Source organism: Apteryx mantelli, chromosome 9 (genome assembly GCF_036417845.1).
Source record: "Apteryx mantelli isolate bAptMan1 chromosome 9, bAptMan1.hap1, whole genome shotgun sequence".
Taxonomy (NCBI): Eukaryota; Metazoa; Chordata; class Aves; order Apterygiformes; family Apterygidae; genus Apteryx; species Apteryx mantelli.
The window spans coordinates 17429103-17452332 of record NC_089986.1 but is presented as its reverse complement, the minus strand read 5'-3'; the positions used below and the strand labels follow the sequence as shown (position 1 = coordinate 17452332).

Here is a 23230-nt window from a genome sequence, read left to right as displayed (position 1 = left end):
GACTCTTTTAAGACCTCAAAAGTGCAAACAGGTACTAGGGACAGAGAAGTGATAGTTATCAGCTCTTGCAACAACTCTATGCATTTATAGCATTTCTAAATTTAAATATTGTCATGGGCTACATGATAAACTGTTGCTGCATGTCAGTAGGAAGAGGGCAGATCACACTGCTGTAGGGTCATTAACACCTCAGAGATGTTGGTCTTTCCCATCCTGTAGGATCTCAACATAGGATCCCACACTGGGTTAGTTTCAGGTTCTGCAAGTTAGATGGGGTTAGCTGGCCTACAAGTCTACACAGGTAGGCTCTGTTGATTTCTGGAGCCCTTCACAGCCAATAGGTTCCTTAATCAGATCTCCAGAACTGAGGTACAAACCCCATTTTATCATGGAATAATACTGGTATCTACAATTTTCAGTGATTCTATGTGGTTCTCTTTCAATCACCTTTCCCAGAATTTCAAAGTATGTGTTTTCCACTTAAATTAATATAAATTAGTGTTAATTAGTATTTTCCATATCTTTAGAACTAGGCACCACAAACTTTTTATGCCATTCAGCATTTGTTTTCTCTTACTAAATATTATTAAATATTTGCTGGCAGAGCTGTACACAACTACTTCGGATACTTCTGACCAAAGGCTTTAACGTCCTGATCCAAAGGCTAACCTTTATTTCAATGGACTTTGAATGAAGACCTGTAGTTTTAATGCTTCACCATAATGTTGAAATCATAAACTCTTCTATATCATCCAAATTAAGATGGTATTACTATATAAGCAATAGACTTAACAATAAAACTATTTACAAAATTTAATTTCCAGGATAGAAAGGGAGAAGAGAGGAGTCTGACCTCTTCTGTGCAGGCATCTCCTTCAGGAAAGGAACTGAAGACTTCTACCTTAGTTTTCTACAACTAGGTGATTTAGAGTAAAAAGTTCACCAATCAAGACAACACACATTTGTAGTATTTTTATATATATATATATACACACACACACACACACACACATATATATACATATATATACATACTACAAATATATATACATATATATGGTGCCAAGCACGTCGATACTGCATGATGCGTTCAGCATCTCTGCAGATTTTAATTAAAACTTTTTTTCCTTCTTAATCATCTTCTATCAATGATATCCATGAAGCAGAAAATAACATTCAGCATTCGAGAATTATAGCTTGAACAGCAATGCATTAGGAAACAGTGACATCACCAAGTAGATATTTATTTTATACTGAAAGTCCATAGTATTTTTTCCACTGAGCATGTACTTGTAAAAAGGCAATTAAGCTTAACAGTTAGTATAAAATGTTCGTTTACTTGCGTAAGAAGTATTTCATTCTCCGTGTCCTTCTCTGACTCCTGTACCTTTTGTTTTCATGACGTCCTCTTCAGCTCAAGTTACCCAATGGTTTTGCAATGACTCAGCATGGTCAGCCTCTTCCTCTTCCCAAGTTTCATAGTGATATAACTTTACATTACATCAGGGCTAATGTTCTTAAACAGGCCAGTGACAATAGAACTAAAACACTGCATACTCTGAAAAGTGTCACATCCGGTACCCAAAAGGAGACTGAGCAAAAGTAGGAATTGAGACAAGTTATTTTACAAGACTGCTCATCCAACAGGTTAATATAAAGTCAAGTCACATGCATGGTTACTCTGTTTTTCTGATATAACCACTCCTTTTTTTGCTAACAAACTGGCACGTGTATGGAATTTGCACACATACATTACACACATTTGCACTCACTGGAAGAGATAAGTATTTCTGTTGAAAAAAACAAAAATCAAGACAAAACATGCATGTCACACTCATTCCAACTACTGGAGCTGAAAGCAAACAATCTTAGCTTATAGAAGTTTTTTTCGATTGCGTACGTACTCTTTATTAGGTGTCACACTTACTAGCACGTTTAATATCAGCACACCTGCTTGTGTTTCTCTACACGAACAGAAGAAACCTTCTCAGAAGTCACACCCTATCTGTTTACATAGCCACTCCTCTCTACAGTCCTGTCCCCACGCCTCATCTTTTATGGTTTCTTTCTTTAGGGTGTTATGCTGAAATTCTCAAGTTATTTCCTCATGCACCACTTGCTTTTATTCAGCAAAGCAAGAAGAAAATGTACCCATTCATGGCTGCCTCAGCAGAAAGCATAGTACCATTCCACATTTCATGTTTTTAATGGGGCAAGGAGTGTTCTGATATTACAGTGATGAATGCCATGCAAATGTCCAGGTAGAAGGACTGAAGGGCATCATTAACGGCATGTATCTTGCAGATCATTGAAAGGAAAAGGCCTCTTTAAATAAAGAGAAAAAGGCCTCCATTAGGATGTATTCAGAAAGCAAAGGAATCAAACTGTGGTACCGTATTGACTTTGCTCAGGCAATAGCTGCAGCACAGGTGTCAAGAAGGATAAAACACATTGTACATCAGGGATTCCTGTTGGGGTATCACTTTTCTGGGACATTTTATTAGAGGAGGACGTTTTATATCAGGCCCTTGATGTTCCTTTATCTGCAGTGATAAAGGCAGAGATAAAATTGTCCTGTTAGGGAATCACGTAGTTCATTTATTTACTAAAGTAGTAATTTCAGTAATAACCTGCCTGACCTGGATCCCACTGGACTTACTGTCTTTATCGGAGCATTTTCAGGACATTGAAGTGATCCTGCCATCACCATGGTAGTCTCAATCATTTTAAGTGGAAATGTTTCAGAACCTGACATTTAAAACAAGTCCCCTGAATCACAAACGCTAGAGTTGTCTAATGCTACGCTTATTTCTGAAAGAAAATTACGGTTCCAGGTACGGTGTCACTGCACTGGTGCTAGGCAATGGCTGAAGGACAGAAAAGGCATCATTTGTGGCTCTTACCAAGTTTCCAGGTGCTCTGAGCCTTAGTCTACAGTTATATGAAACTATAGGCAGAAAAGAAGCTGCAAAAAAGTTCAAAAATCATATTTTTTTACTCCTATTATTCACACCCAACTGTCTGTATAATACCAAAATATCCACACTGAAAATGCAAAGCAAATGAGCATTTTCTCTTTTTCAAATACAATAATATTTTGGCACTTTAGGTTCTTCATGAAAAACAGAAGTCAAAAAAAAAAAAAAAAACCTAGCTCCTACTGATCTGACCTGCAAAACATTTATCTGAGTTCTAGAAATACATGCAGCTTCTCTAGTAGTGATACATGTTTTTGTCCTACGCTGCACATCTTATTTATGTCCTACCTGGTATTTGGGGGCATGATCATTAAAGACAATTGCCTGAAATTGGAAATTTCCCTGTTTGGAAAATGTAATTCATCATGGGTCTAGCACATGCCTAGAAAGGTAACACAATCACTAGCATTGCCCCCAAATTCCCCAAACTTCTGCTATCAACCCATCAACAATACCTCCAGTAAAGACCAACAAAGCAATACTAGACATTGACATATGCATGGTGGCATCTTCTGTCTCCAAAGGTGCTCACCTGAAACAACAACAACAATAAATTTCCAGGGCTGTTCCTAGTTAGAAACAAGTATTTTTAGATAGAACAAGGGCTACAACCAGTAGTTTGTTGTTGTTGTTGTCACTGTTTTTAAATGCAAAACAATTTCAATGCAATAGAGTACTTACCTAATGTAGTTTGCATGGAGCAAAAAGACCCTCAAGTCAACATCATTAAGTGGATCCAAGTCCTGTTGAAATGAATTGCAAGAAGATTTTTTTCCCTTAATGCCCACCCAGTTGCCAGGATAAAAAGATTATTACACTATTAAATTATGACTGGCTTATCGAAAGGTAAAGATGTAAAATTTGTGGTGTATACTTTTCTTTTTTCCAAGCTTGCATACCAAAAGTGCACTCTGCCTGTAGCTGAGAGGAAAAAGGCAATTCCATAATCCTGGCCAGCAGCTTGGGGGCAGCAATGTTTCCATGTTGCCACCTTGTGGCTCTCTAACACTTATTTCTATCCTCTGTTTTTCTGTAATACCATTTTATTTTATTACACACAAAGCCTAATCTTTCCAGCTTAGCAATATACCATCCTTCCTTAGACAAACAATGTCCAGGGAGAATGAGGTTGCTCAGTTAAGTAAGGACTTTCCTCCCAATTACAATTTTATGCCAGAGCAAAGGAGTTCTTGTTGACCTCTTTTATTGCACAGTTATCCAAGGATTTAACCTGGCAGGGGCTGGGTTCCCGGGATATAAGAACACATGCTCACTTAGCATTTAAGCATTTCAATAATCTCCATGTGTATCTTGCAAACATGTAGATTTTAAGAGTTGTTCTGCATCAGAAACCAAAGAATAAGAAATACACAGAACTGAATTTGCAGTCTGGGCCTATAAAAGATTGCCTCTCTTGCTTATTGTTCATGAACGGCAACATTAAATGGAGGGGATAAAGCCCATCTATGCCATATAATAAAGTGAATTTATTTCAAGACCAAGACTGACAAACCAGGCATGTAAGTATCTGCGTTGCACGGCTTCATAGCCAATGCCCAGGACTCCGTATGGGAAACGCAGCCCACCATTACAAAATTCACTGTGCTCCTTTTTCAGTAGTCAGTGAGATTTGGGGGGGAGGAAGGGGTGTATTGAATAGTGCTGTGTGCATTAATACAGAAGGTTTGATATTAAATCTGTAGCTTTCAAGTAGACCTCCTGAGTATCAATGCAGGCAAGGTCAGGAGTCCAATTTCCTATAGCACTACTGTAATAATTATGTTTATACTGCATTATCAGAAGAGAATGAAAGGGAGAATGGGGATGAGAAGTTTCTATGTCATTTTTGCAAAGAGAGACCAGAGTATAAAACATAATTGTGAACCAGGATGAATTTTCAATGGCATTCTAAGACATATAACAACGTGTGGTCACCTACAGGCCTCCTTTTCAGAGCGCCAAGAATTCACTGTCACTCCCGATAAAGGAATGGACATGCTATTGGGGAGCACAATTTCTGTGCACCCATCAGGATACGTCTATCTGCCCTTTATTTGGTGAGGATGGTTAGTGTGCTTTCATACGCACAGCACTGAAACACATATGCAAAGAAAACAGGAAATTGTATCTGGCCTGGGCTGTCTCACTCCAAAAACCAGATATTAGTATCTTTAGCAAATTGCTTTGTTAGCTTAATTTCAGAGGAGCTGAAGTCATAAAAGGCTGACAAACCATGAACAAACCATTATCTCATGGCAATTGCTAATAGAGTACCTCAGTAATGATTTGACATTTAGGAAGCTCTTCCTAAGGGATTGTGTTTAGAAAAGCATTTAAGATTACAGAAAAAATAACAGATCTCCTTTCACATCTTTTTGGGTCAATTTTTCCTAAGGAAACCACATCTCCCCTCTACTCCACCTAATCCCCATAGGAGCAATTTTTAAGGAAGGAAAAATGTAAATTTAAAAATCTAAAGATGACCTTTGAATTAAACTAACATGTATCATTCTAACACAAAACATACCATCAATGCAACTAAGAGGAGAGTCAGTAGGAGGAAACTGCATTTTTTTTTTTTTTGAGCGGGTACTACTTAGATGACTATAAGAAAATTTTGATTTTGGACATTGTGGGTTTGTCTAATTCTAAAACAAATACCCCAATTAGTTTAAGACAAAACCTTTTTTTTTTCTTCAATGTGCACAAAAAGTCCTCTTTTGCCTCCCCCAGATTACTGGATAACCAAGAGTTATGTTGCCATTCTCTTACAAAAAAAATGCTTGGTCTTTCCATGGGCAAAGTAGCAACCAGCTGCCTCCCTGGTACCGGTGTCACCTGGGCTTGTGTTGCTACTTGGGGTTTCCATCCCTCTGCCCCCAGGACAGCACGCTGGTGGAAACAGAATGATAGGACTTGGAGGCAAAGTTATTTTACCCACAGAAACCTTCCACATTTCTTGAGCTGACACCACAAAGCCATTTCCTTTAGTTAGCTCCTTCCCACCACAGGGACCTTGATACAGCACTTGCCATGTCTGCAGGAGGTGGGGAAGAGCCTGGCTGGGGGCTCTCCCTTTGCAGCCCATCAGTGCCCTCCTCAGACTTGTGAGCTAGAGCCTCTCCACCTGTGGAAACAGCAGAGAGTTTCCAGGAACAGAAAATAGGTTTGGGGTTAGTCAAAAGAGCCCCAAGGCCCAAATAATGAGGTGTAAGATGACACACTAAAAAAAAACCAAAAAACTTCCCATTAAGGGTAGAAATCAATTACAGGTTAAAGGTGGGTTGATCTTTAATTGCTGTCCTGAGTAGAGCTTGTGACCTGTGGAAAGTTAAGTGTTGCAATAATGAACTGTTGCTGCCATCTACTGAACACAGGAATTATATACTACACAGTTTTATAATTTGGCTAGTGATCAAGTGTGAAACTATTTGTTTTGCTAGATTTGCTAAAATATCTCTTTCATTAGAGCAAACATATTTCTCTCTAGAAGATATTTAGGAGAGTTTCCATTTTTATCTCTTAACTATTACACACGTGTAAGTACGTGATTCTGCTTTAGAGAATAACTGTTCCCCTTTGGGGGAATACTGTATTTTCCTTTGAGGAGCCACTCCTAACCAGCGAAGGAACGGTGAAAAGTGGGTTTTGTAAAGAGGATATGGAGCACTCATAACATGAAATACATTGCTATTAATAAGAGAGAGTTACCAGTTATTTTATGATTGCAGCTTTTAAAAATGTTTGTATATATTGAATTTTCTTTAATAACAGTGCTTGAGAACTTCACCATCATCTTTACTAGGATGGAGAGCTGCCCTTGTATAGCCACTGTGGTTTAGATGAAGGAGCTTCCAGTGCATAAATGCTGGCATTGGCGCTACCAAGATACTAATGGATATGACCAAAGTGAAGCAGGCTGCTGAGGAAGTTCTCCTAGCCAGCAAAAGCTGCAACAACCCAGTGCTTTGTTTTATTCAGGGACTGAACCAGTTCCTGCATGTTCCAAAAGCTGTCACTGGGCGCTAGCAAAGAGACCCTCAGGTCTTTTTGGTAGGTAGGTAGGGGGTAAGTAGACAGGGGCATTCAAGCATACTCACACAAATATGCAAGTGTTACATTTTCCTTTTTTTTTTTTTTTTTAAGGCATACTAACACGCAAAATAGCAACAAAGTGCAAGAAATAACAGTACTATCATCTGGTTGCAATATATAAAAAACATATGCAAGTATGTATTGCTTACCTACACAGTATATGTGGACATTCACAGCCAAATCAGCCCTGTTGGAAAATGAGACTTTGTTTTGCATTGATTTAAATGGAGGTGGACACATTTGCTTCAAAGATGCTGTTAGCTTGTTAAGGGTCATATGAATCCTTACTATTGCAGAGGACACATGGCACATGAGCACAGCTGCCTGCCGCTCTCATCGGGCACTTCATTCAGCTGGTCGGGTCAACAACAGCTCAACAATACCTGAGGAACATGGTTTTGCACCTAAAAAGGTGCAAGAGCATTGCTACAATGATAGTAACTTCTGCCTAGGATGGCAGGAGGATTCAGAGGGATGAATTAAAATAGCAGTTCTGGCTCTTTTGCTCAATCTGCGTTAGAGTAAATCAGGATTGAGAGGCCTGATTTTAGTAGAATTACACCAGTGTGAAACTAGTTGAGAACAGCAAATGGGATCTGCTGCCATTTGTATTCTTCTGCAAAACTATAAAGTTCCACACGAGGGAGCTTCTTGCCCACGAAGCTCATCGCTATGGCGCAGGGTGCTTTCTGCTGAGGAAGGTGCCAGCAGTGTTTCCCTGTGGAGTTCATAACTTCTGCAGATTCCAGCCTGATTGCGCAGCTAAACGTTACAGCAAGAGCTAGTAGTGAACTGGTTAACAGATAATGATGATTGTCAGAGCTTATTAACCACAATCATTTTCGAGACATATATGTAAATCTCTATAAATATGCAAGTGTGGCATATAATCTAAAACATACAGTTTAAATCTATAAACATTCCTGAGTTAATTTCACTATGGGAATATTAGTTGCAACTTCCTGGCTTCACCGTGTTTGAATTCATATCCATGAACATTAATTTAGAATTAGTCTAAATATTTGTTGAGAATTAATCACCTGATAAATTTAGCTCTTTTTCATTTTTATGAATTATTCATCATCTCCTTTCCTTTCCGTTGATGTGTTGGTTATTTACAAGAATTCAATTACTAGTTCATGCTAAAAAAAACCCAGCATTCCAGGTGGTTTGTAAAATGTTCCCCCAGGAAACTGTGTGGTGACTGTGTTATTTTTTGTCTATTTATCACCAATATTTTATGGTACTGTTTTTTTTCTTGAAGGACTCACTGGAATTTTTAAAGAGAGAATAAGGCATAAGCAAGTTCATACAGCAGATATTTTGCAATAAATAATCTTTTCTTTATGTGTCTTACATATATATCATGAGTGCTTCTGTAAAGCAAAGCTGTTCTCTAAAGTTACTTGTATAAGTTAAAGCATGTTGGCGTTAAAGTTTGGGAACAGTTAAGTATTACTAGGTGTGACTGCAGGAATGAAGAGCTAGCTGAAACAGCCAAGCCGATGACTGTTTCCGAGCCCTCTTGGCAGTACCCGCACAGCTCTGACCTGAAGGTACAGCGCTGTATTTCGGTTCTCTGCTGTCTGCAGTAAACACAAAATCTCCTGCTCCACAGCCCTATCATAGAAAATACCTGAGCTCGCCAAAGGAAGAGAATGATTCTGTCCCTAGGAGGAGTTTGCTCTAGGTTGGCCTCAGGCAGGGCTGAAAGAAAAGTTATCAATCGCTAGATATTATGAAGATGAAAAGAAAGCTTTTAGTGGAATTCCCAAGGGGATGGGAGCAAGTGTTCTCAGCACGGGCCAGTGCAAACGGCGATTTGTGCGCATCCAGCACATAGACCTTATTGCCTGCCTTCAATACGAGCAGTGGGAGTCCAGATTTTTCGAATACAGTTTAGTTCCCAAGTCTAGCACCGCAAGCCTTATTTTTAGCAGTCACTCGTTAAATAAATCTTTGCCATAAAATTAAATTACTAGCAAATCTCTGTTCCCTTCTTACAAGTCCCTAAATAGACACCATATTTAACTTCCCATTGGGTGATGTCTTTATATTTGTTACTGTCAAACTCAGTTTGTTACTATTAATTAAATAACAAATCAGAAAATTACTTCTAAAATTATGAAAACGCCAAAGCAAAACCGCCAGAACACACCCTCACGTGGCTAATAACTGGTACCAGCACTTGCAGAACATCAAAGGGTTCTCTAAACATAGACTTTCATCAGTGACACTGCAAGCCTTAGTCTAATCTTTCATGATTTCCCATGCAGAAACATCAAAAGAGGGAGAAGAGAACAGCACTGTTCCAAAGCAGCAGTGCTCTGTATGAAAAGTATATGTCTAGCTACAATGCACATAAAATGTAAGTGGGATGTTATTATTTACATGAGACATTTTAATAAACATCATCAGTAGCTCCTTTTCTTTTCCTATAGGGAGCGTGGATCTGTGCAGTTCAAAATCATGTCCAAAGCTCAGGGGATTTCTGAAAGAAAATGAAAAAGAATTAGAAAGTATCTAATGTATAAGTCTTCAAAGCAAGAAGATAAATTTATGTTCTTTTTTACTTACTGAAACACATTCTGCATATTTTATTGTTTCTATCATCTTGTTAAAATCCATCGAAAGAATTTTCAAAGAACATTAAGTCCTACAAATAAACAAACTATGAATGGTAGGGAAGGTGCAAAAAATGCAACAATTATTATCAAAAGCAATACTTGTAGACTTTTGTTACATAAAGTAATTAGATTACTCAGTCGTTTTCTATTACTCTGCCACAGAGCAACAAGAGTTTTGTAGGAGGTAATCTGAAAATTTAAAGTGTCAAGAGAATTACATTTCTAACCTAATAAAACTAAAGGATCTGAATTGTTGCTGTCTTAAAGCAAACAATTCCCACTGTATAATCTAAATAGTTTTGTCCTTTTCTTCTATATTCCCTGATCTAAGTATTCCAGATGATTTTAGCACCATTGCATGCTAATATTAACATGTTAATGATGGCAAAAGACAGACATACACATTGAGAAAACAAATTTAAACATGGGAGGCAAATATCAATTCACAATTTTTAAAATTGTGCATCCCAACTCCACCCTTAACCCTAGTCTGAAGTATTCTCCTTTTTCTATAGAATTCTTATCCCAGTTGGGGACCAGACAGATCAACAGCAAATTTAAAGATAGTTGGTTGAGTCCCAGAACTTGAGAAATGCACTCAGTGTTTTAAATTACCAATAGAGATAACATAACTCTTCTGTTCTGGATCATACACCCATTCAAATACAACAGATAATGCCAGGGGTTTTGGTAGATCTGCTATACACCTTGATATTTGATCCTGCTATGCGTAACATTAAACTGCATGTAGAATACTATTTAAATAGACAGCTAAAAAAATAAAAATATTAGAAACTTAAAGAGGTGCAAAGCATAAAAATAAAAACAGCCATGAAAATTAAAAGTTTTCCAGTTGACTATTATCTTTCAGGTATTGGGTTTGGCTTTTCTCTGCAGCACTCCTCTGCAGGATCCCAGCTGTCAGGGAGTACTTTGGTCCCAGTGTGCTCAGTTCTGTAGGGGCTTCCTCTTGATTTTGCATACTTACGATCAGGAAACAAGCACCAATCATTACTGCCTTGATTCTCACATCAAGATCTACTGGAACCTGGATCCCAAAGTTGGCAGTGTTGGTAAATACATTGTTTACAAATCCAGACCAGTACTTGGAAATTTTGCCAATTGTTGACATTTCATTGAGAGCTTTTACCTGCAGAAATGAAAAAAGGAATAAACCTAAATGTAACTATAATCAGTGTATATTCAATTTATTATCTCCCCGCAACTAGTGATTTGACCCTGACATGCAGAGTATGCTATAGTTGTCAGGATAGTCTTTTATTCTTATCTCTTAAATGCTCTATAGTGTCACATTACCTATAGAATATCACACAAGAAAGGTTCTCTTACAAATTTTGAAACATAATTATCTTTAAGAGCTGACTGAAAAGTAGGGGAAAGCCATTGTGAAAGTTTATACTGCTTTTCGTATTCTTTCACAATTTTTTTTTTTCCTTTTCCATGTTCTTCTGACATACTCCAAGTCACAGCGGTACCATTTCTGTGGCCCAGTGTACCTCCTGACTGATGTAGCCATCTCCATGTTTCTCACAGTATACTGAAATTTGGGACAGCACCCACTGAACTGTCTTGATCTGGCTAATGAGGAGCTGATCAAAACAGAAGTTCTTTTATAATTCTTTAAATTAGGCAAAACACTTTGTTCATGTCAGAAAATTCTGCCCATGATTTCTTGTAGCTTCTTCCTTTTCCCTCTTATCTCCCAACTATCTCAGTGGCTTCCCAAAATTACTTTTCTCCTGAGGAATGCTGTTAAATGGATGCAGACATGGTGGACAGTAATACTGTTCTTTGTCCTCAGTCTGAGAGCAACGAAGGCAGTGGATTTAATGCCACAGTCTTCAGGGGACTGTGAATCAGATACTAGTGACTGCATATGAAATGAAATCCTGAGCCTGTCAAAGTCAACAGCAGAGCTCTCATGGACTGCAGTAGGACCAGGACTTCACCTAGGGAAATGTTTTCTTCCTGGAGGTAATTTTCATTCCTATCTTGAAAATATCTGTAGGAATCTGAGTCTAGAAGCCAGGGACTGTGATGCACACTGTTGCCATTCTGTTCCCAAATTATAATAGTTTACATAGTATTTTTAATGATAGAGTATCTGAGTGAGACATTCATGCAGAGCAGTAAAACTTAAAAATTGTAACAAGAAACATACCTCAAAGTCAACATCTTCAAAACAGCCACAAGTTGCATATGGGCCAATTATTTTTAGTACATCTTCCTTGCTTTCATTCTGTATAGTAAATTTAGGCAGAAAGGGGTCCCAGTTCTGGACAACATACCCAGCTATTGTACCTGGTGGGGACTGAACTTCTAACTATCAAACAAAACAAAACCAAGTCTTAAAATCTAGTTTTATATAAGTATATAGAAGTCCATAATACTATATTATTTATATAATTACAAAAATATCTATTTACTGAGTATAATTACATATAATTTTACTGAACCATGAAATGGGTATTAAAAAAGCTCTATAATGGTGTTTTCAAATATACTGAACAATCGTAAGCTCAAAAACTGCACCAGAAGTTAACATCTTACATATGGTGTAAGATTTGAGAAAAAGCCATAAACTGAAATTTTTTAATTGTAATTAGTGAATATCTTGTAGGATATTTATACAGCAATTTGGCTATCCAAGGACCTTCTAAAAATCTTAATGCAATATTGAGAAAGTAGGTAGATGACTCTAAAACACCTTCATAAAATAAGAATGATGTGTGAGTGAAGGAGAGTCAAAAATAAGGAGAAAGGATCTAATTTTCTAAAGGATCTCTGTTTTTCACTAAAAGCAGTATATTTCTAAGAGTTCTGCAATTTCCTACAGATATACGGCCTTATAGAGGTACAGACTAATGGAGTGATACAGTGCTACTTCTTGATAATACCCACACATATTAATGGCCTCCAGGAATTTTCCGTCTGTCACATCCTTTGGGATTACAGTGGGTGGTTTGCACTTGTAGATGTTAGTGTGTGTCAGGGCAAGAAGTGTTTTAGGACATTACTTAACTGTTTGGAGAGAAATCCATATCATCAGGTTGAGACTTTACTGGGATGGCAGGAAAGCAAGAGTCCATGAGAGAGGGAGGAGACATGCTGGGAATGCTACTTGTGAAAGGACCTCGCTTATCAATAATTACTTCTAAATGAAGTACTATTTGTGAGAATGCTTTTTGAAAGGAAATGAAATAAAACAGCCTGGTAGTCAGTATACTGTTTTGATTCTTCTCTTAATTGTAATATTGCCTTGCCACGTGAAGAAGTCAGAACAATAACTATCCTCCACAGGGTTCACTGGTCTGGCAAGTGGGCATGAGAATTCCTCCCTGGCAGAGGTCACGCGAGGCTTCATTAATGCTATTCACATACACTAAGATGCTTGGACAAAAGGCAATTAGGATTCGCTCACCTCTTGCAGGAAGCATGGGAACCAGCAGCTGTTGCATCTCAAGGGTCTATTCACTGTAATCACTTCTCGGCCTGTGTTATCAGCAATCCTTATGGTGAAAGACCTTATAGGCGAACAGAAGTTACGATCAAAGCAACCATTTTCTTCCACGGCAAAGTAAACTCTTTGTCCCAAATGGTTTTTTATTTCATATTTGCTGCAGGTCTCTGTGCCAAGTAAGGCTAATAAAGCAAAACAAGTAGCCTGTTACCTTAGTATAGTGTTAGAATTAGGGTTAGCCTTTACCAAGACTCACCAAATTCGGCTTTGGATACAAGTTTATAGCATCAGTCTTCTCTGTAACATGTATTCTAAAAAAATCTATGGAATGAACTGTTTAAAAAATATTTTGCAATGATGACACCAATAAAATATACAATAATAATGAAATAATGAATTAAAGCCAATTTCAGATCTGCATTTTGAAGGAAGGCTTAGTTCAAAGACTTTGGTTTGCTGCATCCTGAAGTTCACATCACAAAACAGAATTCATATCTTGAGTTTTGGTCTGGGCTTTTTATTATTACCTACTCTGTGAAAAGTAATGACATGAAGCTATTCCACTTCAGTGACAAAGCTTTCTCTCAGAGAGGTAACCAACAATCAGGCCTAAAACATTTTGAACGGGAGAAATAATTTTAAAAAGATTTTTCACTTGCAAAACTTCATGTTTTTTCAATACTTAGAAATTTTGAGGAAGCACATAAGTACAATTTATTGTGCTCTATTTTATGTCTTCTGATGTTTCATTCTTTACTCGCATTGTTTCTCTACCTGGCATCGCAGCATTGTTACTTATTGTTAAAGACAATAACCATCTTTCCAAATGATGGAAAAATTTAAACTTTAATAGCTTTGAGGGAGAGCTGCTTGAGGGAGAGGTTTTAGGGTTGGAGTAGCTGCTCATTGTAGCCTCTCCCTCCTTGGTGATTCGCTGCAGAACAGGCATAAATAAAATGAACTTTCACCATTCTAACAATACATTACAGGCCTGATGCAAGGTGAGTGAGAGCATTTGCAATGACTTCAATGAGCCAAAGGCAAGACTTAAAATCATTTGAGATATCTCTGTGTCAGCACTGTTAAAGAGCAATGAGAATCACACTGTACCTTCAAGAAGCTCCACTTGCTGATGAATAATTATCCGGTCCAGCTGTTTAAAAAAACAAAAACAAAAAAATGAAAACATGATGATGGATGTTGGAAAGGTCTGGAGCTGTCACAGCGATCACCTGTCCCTTTATATTGCTCATCTCATTTGTAACAGAATTTCTTTTTCTCCATAGGTGCATGAACTGGGTGGCCTAGAGGTATCTCAAGTCATGATTTGGACATCTCCCTGAAGTGATGGCTGAAGCATGTGACCTTAGATGTTGTGGTCATGTAATTTACTTGTGCATATGAAGAAAATGATCTCCACTGGGGGAATTAGGAGGCCAACCGCAATGGAAGAAATGTATGTGAGAAGCAGGACATGATTTTCTTTCCTATTCCTCCCTTCATGTTTTGGCAAAGGCTGAGCACAGTCCCTACGTGCGATGCCTCAAAGCTAAGGGTAAGTACTGAGCCTCAAGACAGTGCAAGAATGAGGTAAGTTTGGGCTCAAGCTCAAAAAGTATCACATCCGTCTCTCCAAAGTGCCCTGCAGGAGCAGGTAAGGGTCAGGCTACAGACCAGGAGGTGGCACGGCCATAAGGTAAACACAGTCGATTTAAAGCTCTGATTTCAAACGCCCCAGGATTCTGCACCGAGACTGCAGCCAGCAAATCAGTAGTCACTACAGGGCACCAAAATGAGCAAAACAATAGTTCCCTAGAGAACCCCTCAGCTTACTGAAACTATCCCAGCCTGTGAGTTGATTACAAATGCAGGAGAAACTGTTGGCCATGATAACCAGCTTTTCTGTGATTATTGTCTTTCAAATGTTATTCTATTCTAGAAAGCATTCATTAATACTATAAAACCAGCAAGACTTGATTTCAATCTAACTTTCAGTTTCATGTGACTTTTTAATGTGTGGTTTGTGTGACAGTTTAGGCCTTGCTAATTTCTTTCCTTAAAATCCTGATGGGCATCAAACACTTGGCACAGGATTTTGCCATTAGTCACAGCTGAAAACAGAAAGCACACAATGACCTTCTGAGACTAGCATGTCACAACTCTCCAGTGTTTGTATATTTTACAACTGATAACTCTTGCCTGGTACACATTCAAACTGTTGCAGCCATTTGTCAATTCTAGTCCTCTCCAGCAGCTAGTCCAGGCCGCAAAGAAAAGCTGATAAGAAAGAACTTCCTTAGCCCTTTCATTTTTGTCCGAAAGGTGCATGCAAGTAATTAAAAGATAAAAATAAAAATTATTTGGACTTTAAAACCTTCTCCCAAGAATCTCTGCTATTTGTAGTTTGAATTTCATGAGGCCCAAGAACTCTTGGAGCTCACGGGAAGTTAGTACAGAGCTCTGCTAACAAAAAAAAAGCAGAGTAAGCAGGTTAAAGTTGCCATGACTATTTTAATATTGATTTGCCCAGTGTAGATTTTTTCCACAGGAAAATAGAAAATTGACGAGCATGAACCATTAAAAGCTTAGAGTGATTTTGGTCTGTGTATTACTTTATTGTGAACAATGTACACAATGACAAGTTTAGACAATATGGCAAGTGCAGTATCACTTCTTAGGCTTGCTTGCTTTGCCGTTCACTGGATTCTGTACGAAGGCTATCCTGATGCGTCTTTGATTGGGGCAACTGTGGATTAAGGGAATTTTTCAGTTGCATTTGAAAGCACCCTAAAGCCCCTATGATTTAGAAGGGTCAGTGAGGGCATTACATTTATATCTGATCAGTCTAACAAAGTCTAAACTAAGAAGCTTCTTGCAGAACTGTGTAAGGCTAGATGGCAGCAAACACACTGATGCACTACTTGGAGAATACATCCCTGAGTTCTCTTACCATGTTCCTTTGATTTTCATGATGGACACTGCACAATTACTAGAACTATGGCTGTGATCTGGAAGACAATAATGATTTGGGGGAAATCTGTCTTGCAGGAAATTGTTCAAAGAGCATCATTTTTGCAATGTTTATAGAAAACATAGCATCAGGTTACCAGGGTAGGAACAGTTTGTCACTGGTCTCTGATGCACCTCAAACAGAGGAGTGATTTGCTCCTCAGCCTCTTCCACTGACTTCAGGTGTGTACTTGAAGAGTGAAATATTGCTGTCTGGCCTTAGAGTACAGGACAGAGATATTTTCCTTACCTGTCATCCAGTACTATATGCTGTGTCCCTGAGTTCCTGTTTAGGATAAGACCATAGGGATCTCTCTTCAGATTCACTAAGTTCCTGCTTTCAGAGGCAAACATGGTTTTATTAAGAAATATACTCCGCTTTCCCTAATAAATCTATCCAGCTATCTTCACCACTCCTGCAGGAGGTAATCCTAGAACCTCATTTCTATTTGTCACCCTATATTTATTCACAGCCACTATCTACCTACTCTGTTCTGTTAAGATCATTCTGTAAATTAAATGTTTTTTTCTCCTCAGGTTGTTTACTCTACAAGGTATGAGAGCCATCACAATTCCCTCTCTGATACAGTTTTGCTAGCCTAAAGACAAGACATCTACATTCTTGTTTCAAAGCAGGGTCTCTGTTCCCCATGACATTCCAGTAGCGCTTCTCTGTGCCTGTTTCAGTGTGGACCCCTCTTTCCCGAACTCACATGCAAGCAGAAGGATACACAGTATTCTGGTCTTCCCAGTGGCAACAACATGTTCCTAGTTCTGCTAGAAACACCTTGCACCATGCACTTCAGAATTTTTTGATTACTTGAAAATCTCTTAGCACATCAGGGTAAAGGCAAAGGTTTCATCCCAGTAGCTATGAACCCCGCGCTCATTCTGCAGGCAGATCTCTCACTTCCAGTCAAATCTCCTGTTCTGATACAATCTAGTCCGTATTACTTTGATTCAGCCACACAGCAAGTATTACTAGCATCACAACTAAAATGTTCTGCAATGCACGGGAACTCTAGCTGTGGATATATGTAAAATGCCAAGGAGGGGGAGGTCTCTAAATATATCTAAAAACAAGAAAGTGGGAAGCAAGACTACACCAGAAAAATAATAGTAAAGTAGAAAAGCAGAAAACGTAGAAAGAGAAAAGGGAGTGGTGTTCGCTCCCTACATACACAGATATTAGTGAAGACAGCAGATCCTCAGGACTTTCCTTGAGCAGGAAAGGTTACAGTGAGCACTAGGCTGACAGCCTCTTATCACAAGCATAGCATCACAGGTAGCAACATAGCGGAGATTGATGCAAGAGTCATCCTGCGACCTTTCCTACTCCAACATCTTGGATTCGTAGCTTGATTCTAGAATGAATATTCTAGTGAGCAGAGATTTGCAGTTGAACAGAAATAGTTATAATAGTCATTTTGTCATTATTGTTCCCAAGCCGTTATTCCAGCAGATGTTGTGATACTGGCACAGATTTATGGATTTAAGTAATAGGGCTACAAGGTGCATTTAAAAGCAAAATTTTGATTAACAGCCAGACCTAACCTTGGTGAAGTCAAACCTAAATGAGGATTCCTTAGCACTCTTCATTCACTCTCAGCCATTCAGGTCTACGGGTTTTGCTTGGGAATATCATATTTAGTTAAATGCTTCTGAACGAACAATGAAAATCCTTAATAGCAAACCTGCAATTAATTGTTCACTGGCAAGCACGGTTGTGCCAGAAAGCTAGGCTTACAATTGCAAATATGTTCTCCAGGCTTTTCAGACTGCAGAGAAAACTGAGGCTAATCAGAGAGCATGATCTGGGAAGATCACAAGGGTTAAAGCACAGACAGCATGATTATCAGGCTAAGAACAAGCATGAAGTGCTAGTTCTAGTTATGGTTCTGATAGTGACTTGCTCTTTTGTCTTTATGTCAGATGTAAAGCTTCTATAAAATGGAGTAATAGAATTTGCTTGCCTACATTGTATGGATAAATCTGAGGTATAATTCATGTTTGTACAGGAGACTGAATATGCAACCTGCCAGTATTCACTATTGCAATCACTTTTAGACTGAAAAATGTAGCTCCCACAGCCCGTGAACTAATGCTCAGATAATTGACAACACATATCATTTTGTGCATGGGCACTATGAAATGAACATCATAACTCTACCTGAAAGATGGTTTCTGAGTGGTCTCCCAGTTTCATTAGCTAAGTAGCTTCAGTTCCAAATATAAAATACATCCAATTCCTGTTTCTATTAAAAAAATATTGAAATCTATATTTAAAATACAAATGTTAACTGAAATAAATATTCCCCAGCACCATCACATGCAAATACAGAAGTGTAACACATCAGAATGACCATAACTGATTACACTGAGGGCCTGATTCTGCCCGTTGCCCAAAACAGAGTGTGGGAAGTATTATTAAGCATATGCAAGAATGACATAATCCAGCCATATGTGAAATGCAAACTAGAGTTGGTTTCAAAGTAGCAGCAGTACCCCTTTCAAGGAAAAAAATGCTGGAAGATAAGAAGCTGTTATGGAATAGAGCAGCTGAAGCTGCTGGAGCTGCAGACCACAACTAAAGCTGACCGGCAATCTGCACTCTAGGAGCTGAGAGGTTTCCCAAAGGGCTGACAGACAGCTGCACGTTTAGCAATAGGACTGAGAAGGCTTTCATATTCCCTTTCCCTCCTCTACGTGTGTCCCACTCACTAGCTCACATTTCCATGTACTTCCCTGACTTGGGCACCAGCATATTCCTGTCTCACTCAGAGTGGGCGCTGGTTTGTAGCCACCCAGGCTATTCACAAAGTTGTTGTCTTGGGAGCTTGCCTCCCAAGGACCTTACCTCTAACCCAGAGAGTATTCTCATTGTGGGCACAAGGACTTTGCCCAGAAGACCTTTGTGTGACTCAGAGTGTGGGTTATAAGGAGGTGACATACCTTTAGCACAGACTGTTTTAATCTTTTTGAGGTCAGTGAGAGTTTGATAGTGGTTTCCCTGACAGTTAGCTCTTAAGGAACTGGAAGGGAACTAGGGAGAGGAGGAGAGTGGGGTACTAGTATGACCTAGAACAAGTTCTAGAGGGAAGAAAACCATTCTTTTTGAGCATGAAGAGCTTCATGCACAACAAATGGATTTCTATACAGCAGCAATGAAGTAGGGACCAGTTTGTCCTATGTTCCTTATTTCAGAGAAATGAGAAATATTAAAACTACTCTCTCCATCTCCACATACTCCATCTGAAGAAAAAAAACCCAAATATCTCCCATCCCAAACTTATCAAAGAAATCTATGAAAAAAAACAAAACAATTCTAACATTTGGAAAGATTCAGGACCTGGCTCAGGTACTCCAGACCAGGTGGCAAGTTATGAGAGTGCGATGTTTGCTTCCAGACACTTGTCGGTTCAACAGACTTATTCTGTTCAGGAAGATCAGAAGAACCAGGGAGATGATCCTTAAAGATTGGGTTTCTTTGTCCTTGAGGTTCTGTGGAAACAGAAAAAAAATAGAAACGAACAGGGGCAAAGAGCAGCTAGCTGCTTGGATCAAAACTGCAAAAATAATGAGTCACATCCAGGATGTGACTCTATTAGCATTTTAGTTTGGCTCAGGAGTGAGGCTTTGAAGTGCATCTCCTGATGGTCCCATGCTTACAGCTCTTCGGTTTGCTTTGTGAAACAGTCTTTGAGTGTGCAAACTGAGTTCCTGTTAGATGAAGCTAAATGAGGAGACATGACCTTGGATTGCATCTAATTCACTCTAACAGCTAGTGAGCCCTTGGTCAGTGGGACAAGACTAGAGCTAGACTTAAGTCACAGGCAGTTGGGCCTCAAGATCCTTGGCACAGGCTGTTTCACGCTACTCCCACTGAGCTGCACTACTTGCTAATGTAGACCATGGCTCCTTTCTAGGATCTTAAAAGCTCATATATTTTCTCTTAAATAGAGATAATCTTTTCAGAGATCTCAGATTCCCAAAGCTGGATGTTATGGCCCTGATATCAAAGGCTACAGCCCCTTACTGTATATTATTCATTATTATCTTAATGGAAAGGAGGTCAGATACCATTAAGCTGTGTTTTCCGGCTTGCTATTGCAAACAGTTTCTTTAGGACACAGTGCTGGTTATCTTGACTGGTATTACTGAAGGTAATGAAACTATTTTCTGTTATAGGCATTTATATGCCTACATCCATTCATATGCACAGGAATAATTACCGTAGCCATTTGATTCTCAACAAACTCGCATTGGTTTTATAATTAGCATCTTTCCACTATGTTCAGTACACTAGCCATAGTGGAACAAGAAAGAGCAAGCTGAAGCTCTCTGCACATAAGTAAGTCCTGTTATTAAACTGAGCCCCCGCACTTAGACAGTAAAGTGGTCCCCAAACCGATTTTTTTTTTTTATCATCTCCTGTGTGACAATACTTAGGCACAATGGGGTTTGAGGTCGAGAAGGAATTTTGGCTATAAGACTGAAGTTCTCTTTTGCTATTGTGGGTTTAAATGAGATCCTTTAGCATTATCTGAACTTGCTGTGTCTGATTCATCATTTAATCATAATTTGATCTTAATTTATCTTTGCAGCCACTGCTTTCCTTCAAAGTCTGAGACCACAGGAAGAAGAAGTAACCCCTTTGAATTTGTAGCTAGCTTTTAAAAATGCATAACTAGGTAATAAATATTTTATACACTCTTCTGCATCATTTTACCTCACAGGGTTCTGTTACTGCCGTAACTCTTGTTGTTACATGAAATGCCATGAAGTTCCACTGGCCAAGTGTTAGTGTTACTCTTGAATAATGATAAAGAGAAAAGACAACAAATTGCAGTTCTACCTGTCAAATTTAAGCTATACAAAAATCAAACAGTAAATACATTAAATATTGATGAAAATTTGAGCTACTCAGAAGCTTTGTCTATTTTTGTGGATGTTTCCTGTTTCATTTACGGTACGGGAACACTTAAAAGTTACTGTATGCTGCAGTGAGCATTCTGCATAATTATAATTTGTAGAGTTACTAGTTCCTGACAGAAGCATAATAGCATGTTCCTTCATTATAAAAACTCTACATTACACAAGATTATTTAGCTGCTGCTGCTAACTACTATACATTAAAAATACACATAACCAGATCTCCTTTACAGTGGCTGCAAAGGTAAGCAAATCCTCCCTCCCGAGGGAAAAATGCATTTTCCAAGAGCGCAGCAATGCTCTAACACCTGCTTGCAGCTGTATAACTTTTCGTGCTGTAAAGGCAGAATGTCTTAAGTGTTTTAGGAGGGGAGAGGGGCAAACATTTGGAAAATATAAATAAGACTGCTGGAACTCCATGGGCCACCATTTGCCTCTGTATATCATATTGGAGCTCTGTGACCTCTGTAGAGTTGTATTCATGTTAAGAAAAAACAGGTTTGGGTCCTTCTGCTTCATTTAGTATTTGACAGCATGGGAAAATGAGTTTAGCAAACTTTTGAGATTATCATACTATGATGTTTACCTTCAGTCCTAACAACCCAACTGGCTGCAGCTAAAGACAATATGTTACAAGAATGAATCCAAATTGGACTAATCTGATTCAATTCAATTATTCTTCAGAGATTTCTTTTTGCTACGTGGTTATCAGGACTCCGACCAGTGTTGAAAGTGAAAAGCATTTGCTGACACAGTATTCTCAAAGAGGAATATGAAAGCTGTGCAAAAATGATGTTAACCTTGGATCAGTACATGCCCTTCCCATACATTCTACACTGACAGGTTTAAGCACAAGGATACAAACACAAATTTTTCTGACTGAATGCAGATGCTAACATTTTGTAACATATTTTGTTCAAATAACATTCTAGTATAGATTTTAGTCTCCTTAGGAGCCTCTTGAATGCTGAAAAATTAAAGGGAGCCAAAACAACTGTGTTTTGGCTGCTGTGGTTTTAGCAGAAACTCTCATTTCATCAGACTGCTGATTGCTGGAAATGTACAAGACTGTAGTTTTCTGTAAACATGATCTAGAAATACAGACTATAGGTGCACTTACCTTGAGAGGCCATGAAGCTTCCCGAGTTACTTCTTCAAAGGAAGCCAGGTTAAAAGAAAAGGCTTTTTTTGTTGCAGCAAAGAAAAAAAGAGCACAGCATGCCCAAAACTTCAGAAGGTGTCTGTCTACTTCATATCAGCTTACAAAAGAACTGGAGGAAATGTATTGCCTTTCTCATGTTGCAGAACACTGCATTTTATGTCGATGGACAACAGGGGGAGATGAGGCTAACAAACAAGAAAAACATGATTCATTTCAAGTCATTTGCACCAACAGAAAGAGGAAAAGTGTTTTGTGAGTACGAAGAGGCAAAACTTCAATGTACCCACTAGCTAACTGAACACGTTAGACCTAACAATCTCCCTTATAATGTATGTATGTATTCTGAGACTATACAAATTCGGTCTTTCTAATTCAATATTTATGTTTCCATTTCTTTAGGCTACCCACTAAAGACACAGGAGCTAATTACCTGTGTTTCTCTACTGCTGGCCCACAGTCAACATTTCCACTGCTCAGTGCAGAAAAGCTACTTTGGATTTCTCATTATATTCCATTTGTGTTGCATCAGCCTCCCTTATGAGGGGCGTTGCTCCTGCACTGTGTGAGACCCAGAATAGGACCCCGTACATAGCCCCCCACCCCCCTGCACCATGCAGGGCTCTGCTATCTCTAAGAGATGCTTAAACTGAATTTGGAGAATTGACACAGATTGTCTATGTTTTGCTTCAGAGAAGCTCAGTCCACATCAAAACATAACCCATGTAATTACCTGCATTGCACTGAGAGAAAAAGAGGAGGAGAGAGAGTAACCTTGACTTACCCGCTCATATTTCTACCTCAAGTGCCCAAGTCGCCATGGAGATCATGCACATGTGATCTGCAGGCAGATATGATTCATGACTGCAAGAATGGCAGAGCCTATGCACGGAGCCAGGAGGATCAGAGCGAGGTATTGAGGACCATATTCTGCTCTCTCTGTTAATGC

General features: G+C 38.8%; 1 protein-coding gene across 1 annotated transcript; it reads right to left on the bottom strand.

Annotated features, from left to right (window-relative positions):
• Positions 1-9513: 9513 nt before the first annotated feature.
• On the bottom strand, positions 9514-22255 carry LOC106485898 (phospholipid scramblase family member 5-like). Its single transcript, XM_013944373.2, has 8 exons — positions 22243-22255; positions 19540-19691; positions 14292-14334; positions 13143-13363; positions 11883-12044; positions 10689-10850; positions 9651-9729; positions 9514-9564 (listed from the first exon to the last, which is right to left on the bottom strand). The coding sequence occupies exons 1-7, from the start codon at positions 22253-22255 to the stop codon at positions 9691-9693; spliced, it is 792 nt and encodes a 263-aa protein (XP_013799827.1). The 3' UTR covers positions 9514-9564; positions 9651-9690.
• Positions 22256-23230: the final 975 nt, after the last annotated feature.

What these genes read in the sequence shown, in the direction of transcription:
- LOC106485898 (XM_013944373.2), bottom strand. An exon ending in TTGAAGATGTTGACTTTGAG is followed by an intron (nt 10,851 to 11,882) that starts GTATGTTTCTTG and finishes TCATTTCTGCAG; the next exon opens with GTAAAAGCTCTCAATGAAAT. An exon ending in TTGGTGCTTGTTTCCTGATC is followed by an intron (nt 9,730 to 10,688) that starts GTAAGTATGCAA and finishes GTTTATTTGTAG; the next exon opens with GACTTAATGTTCTTTGAAAA.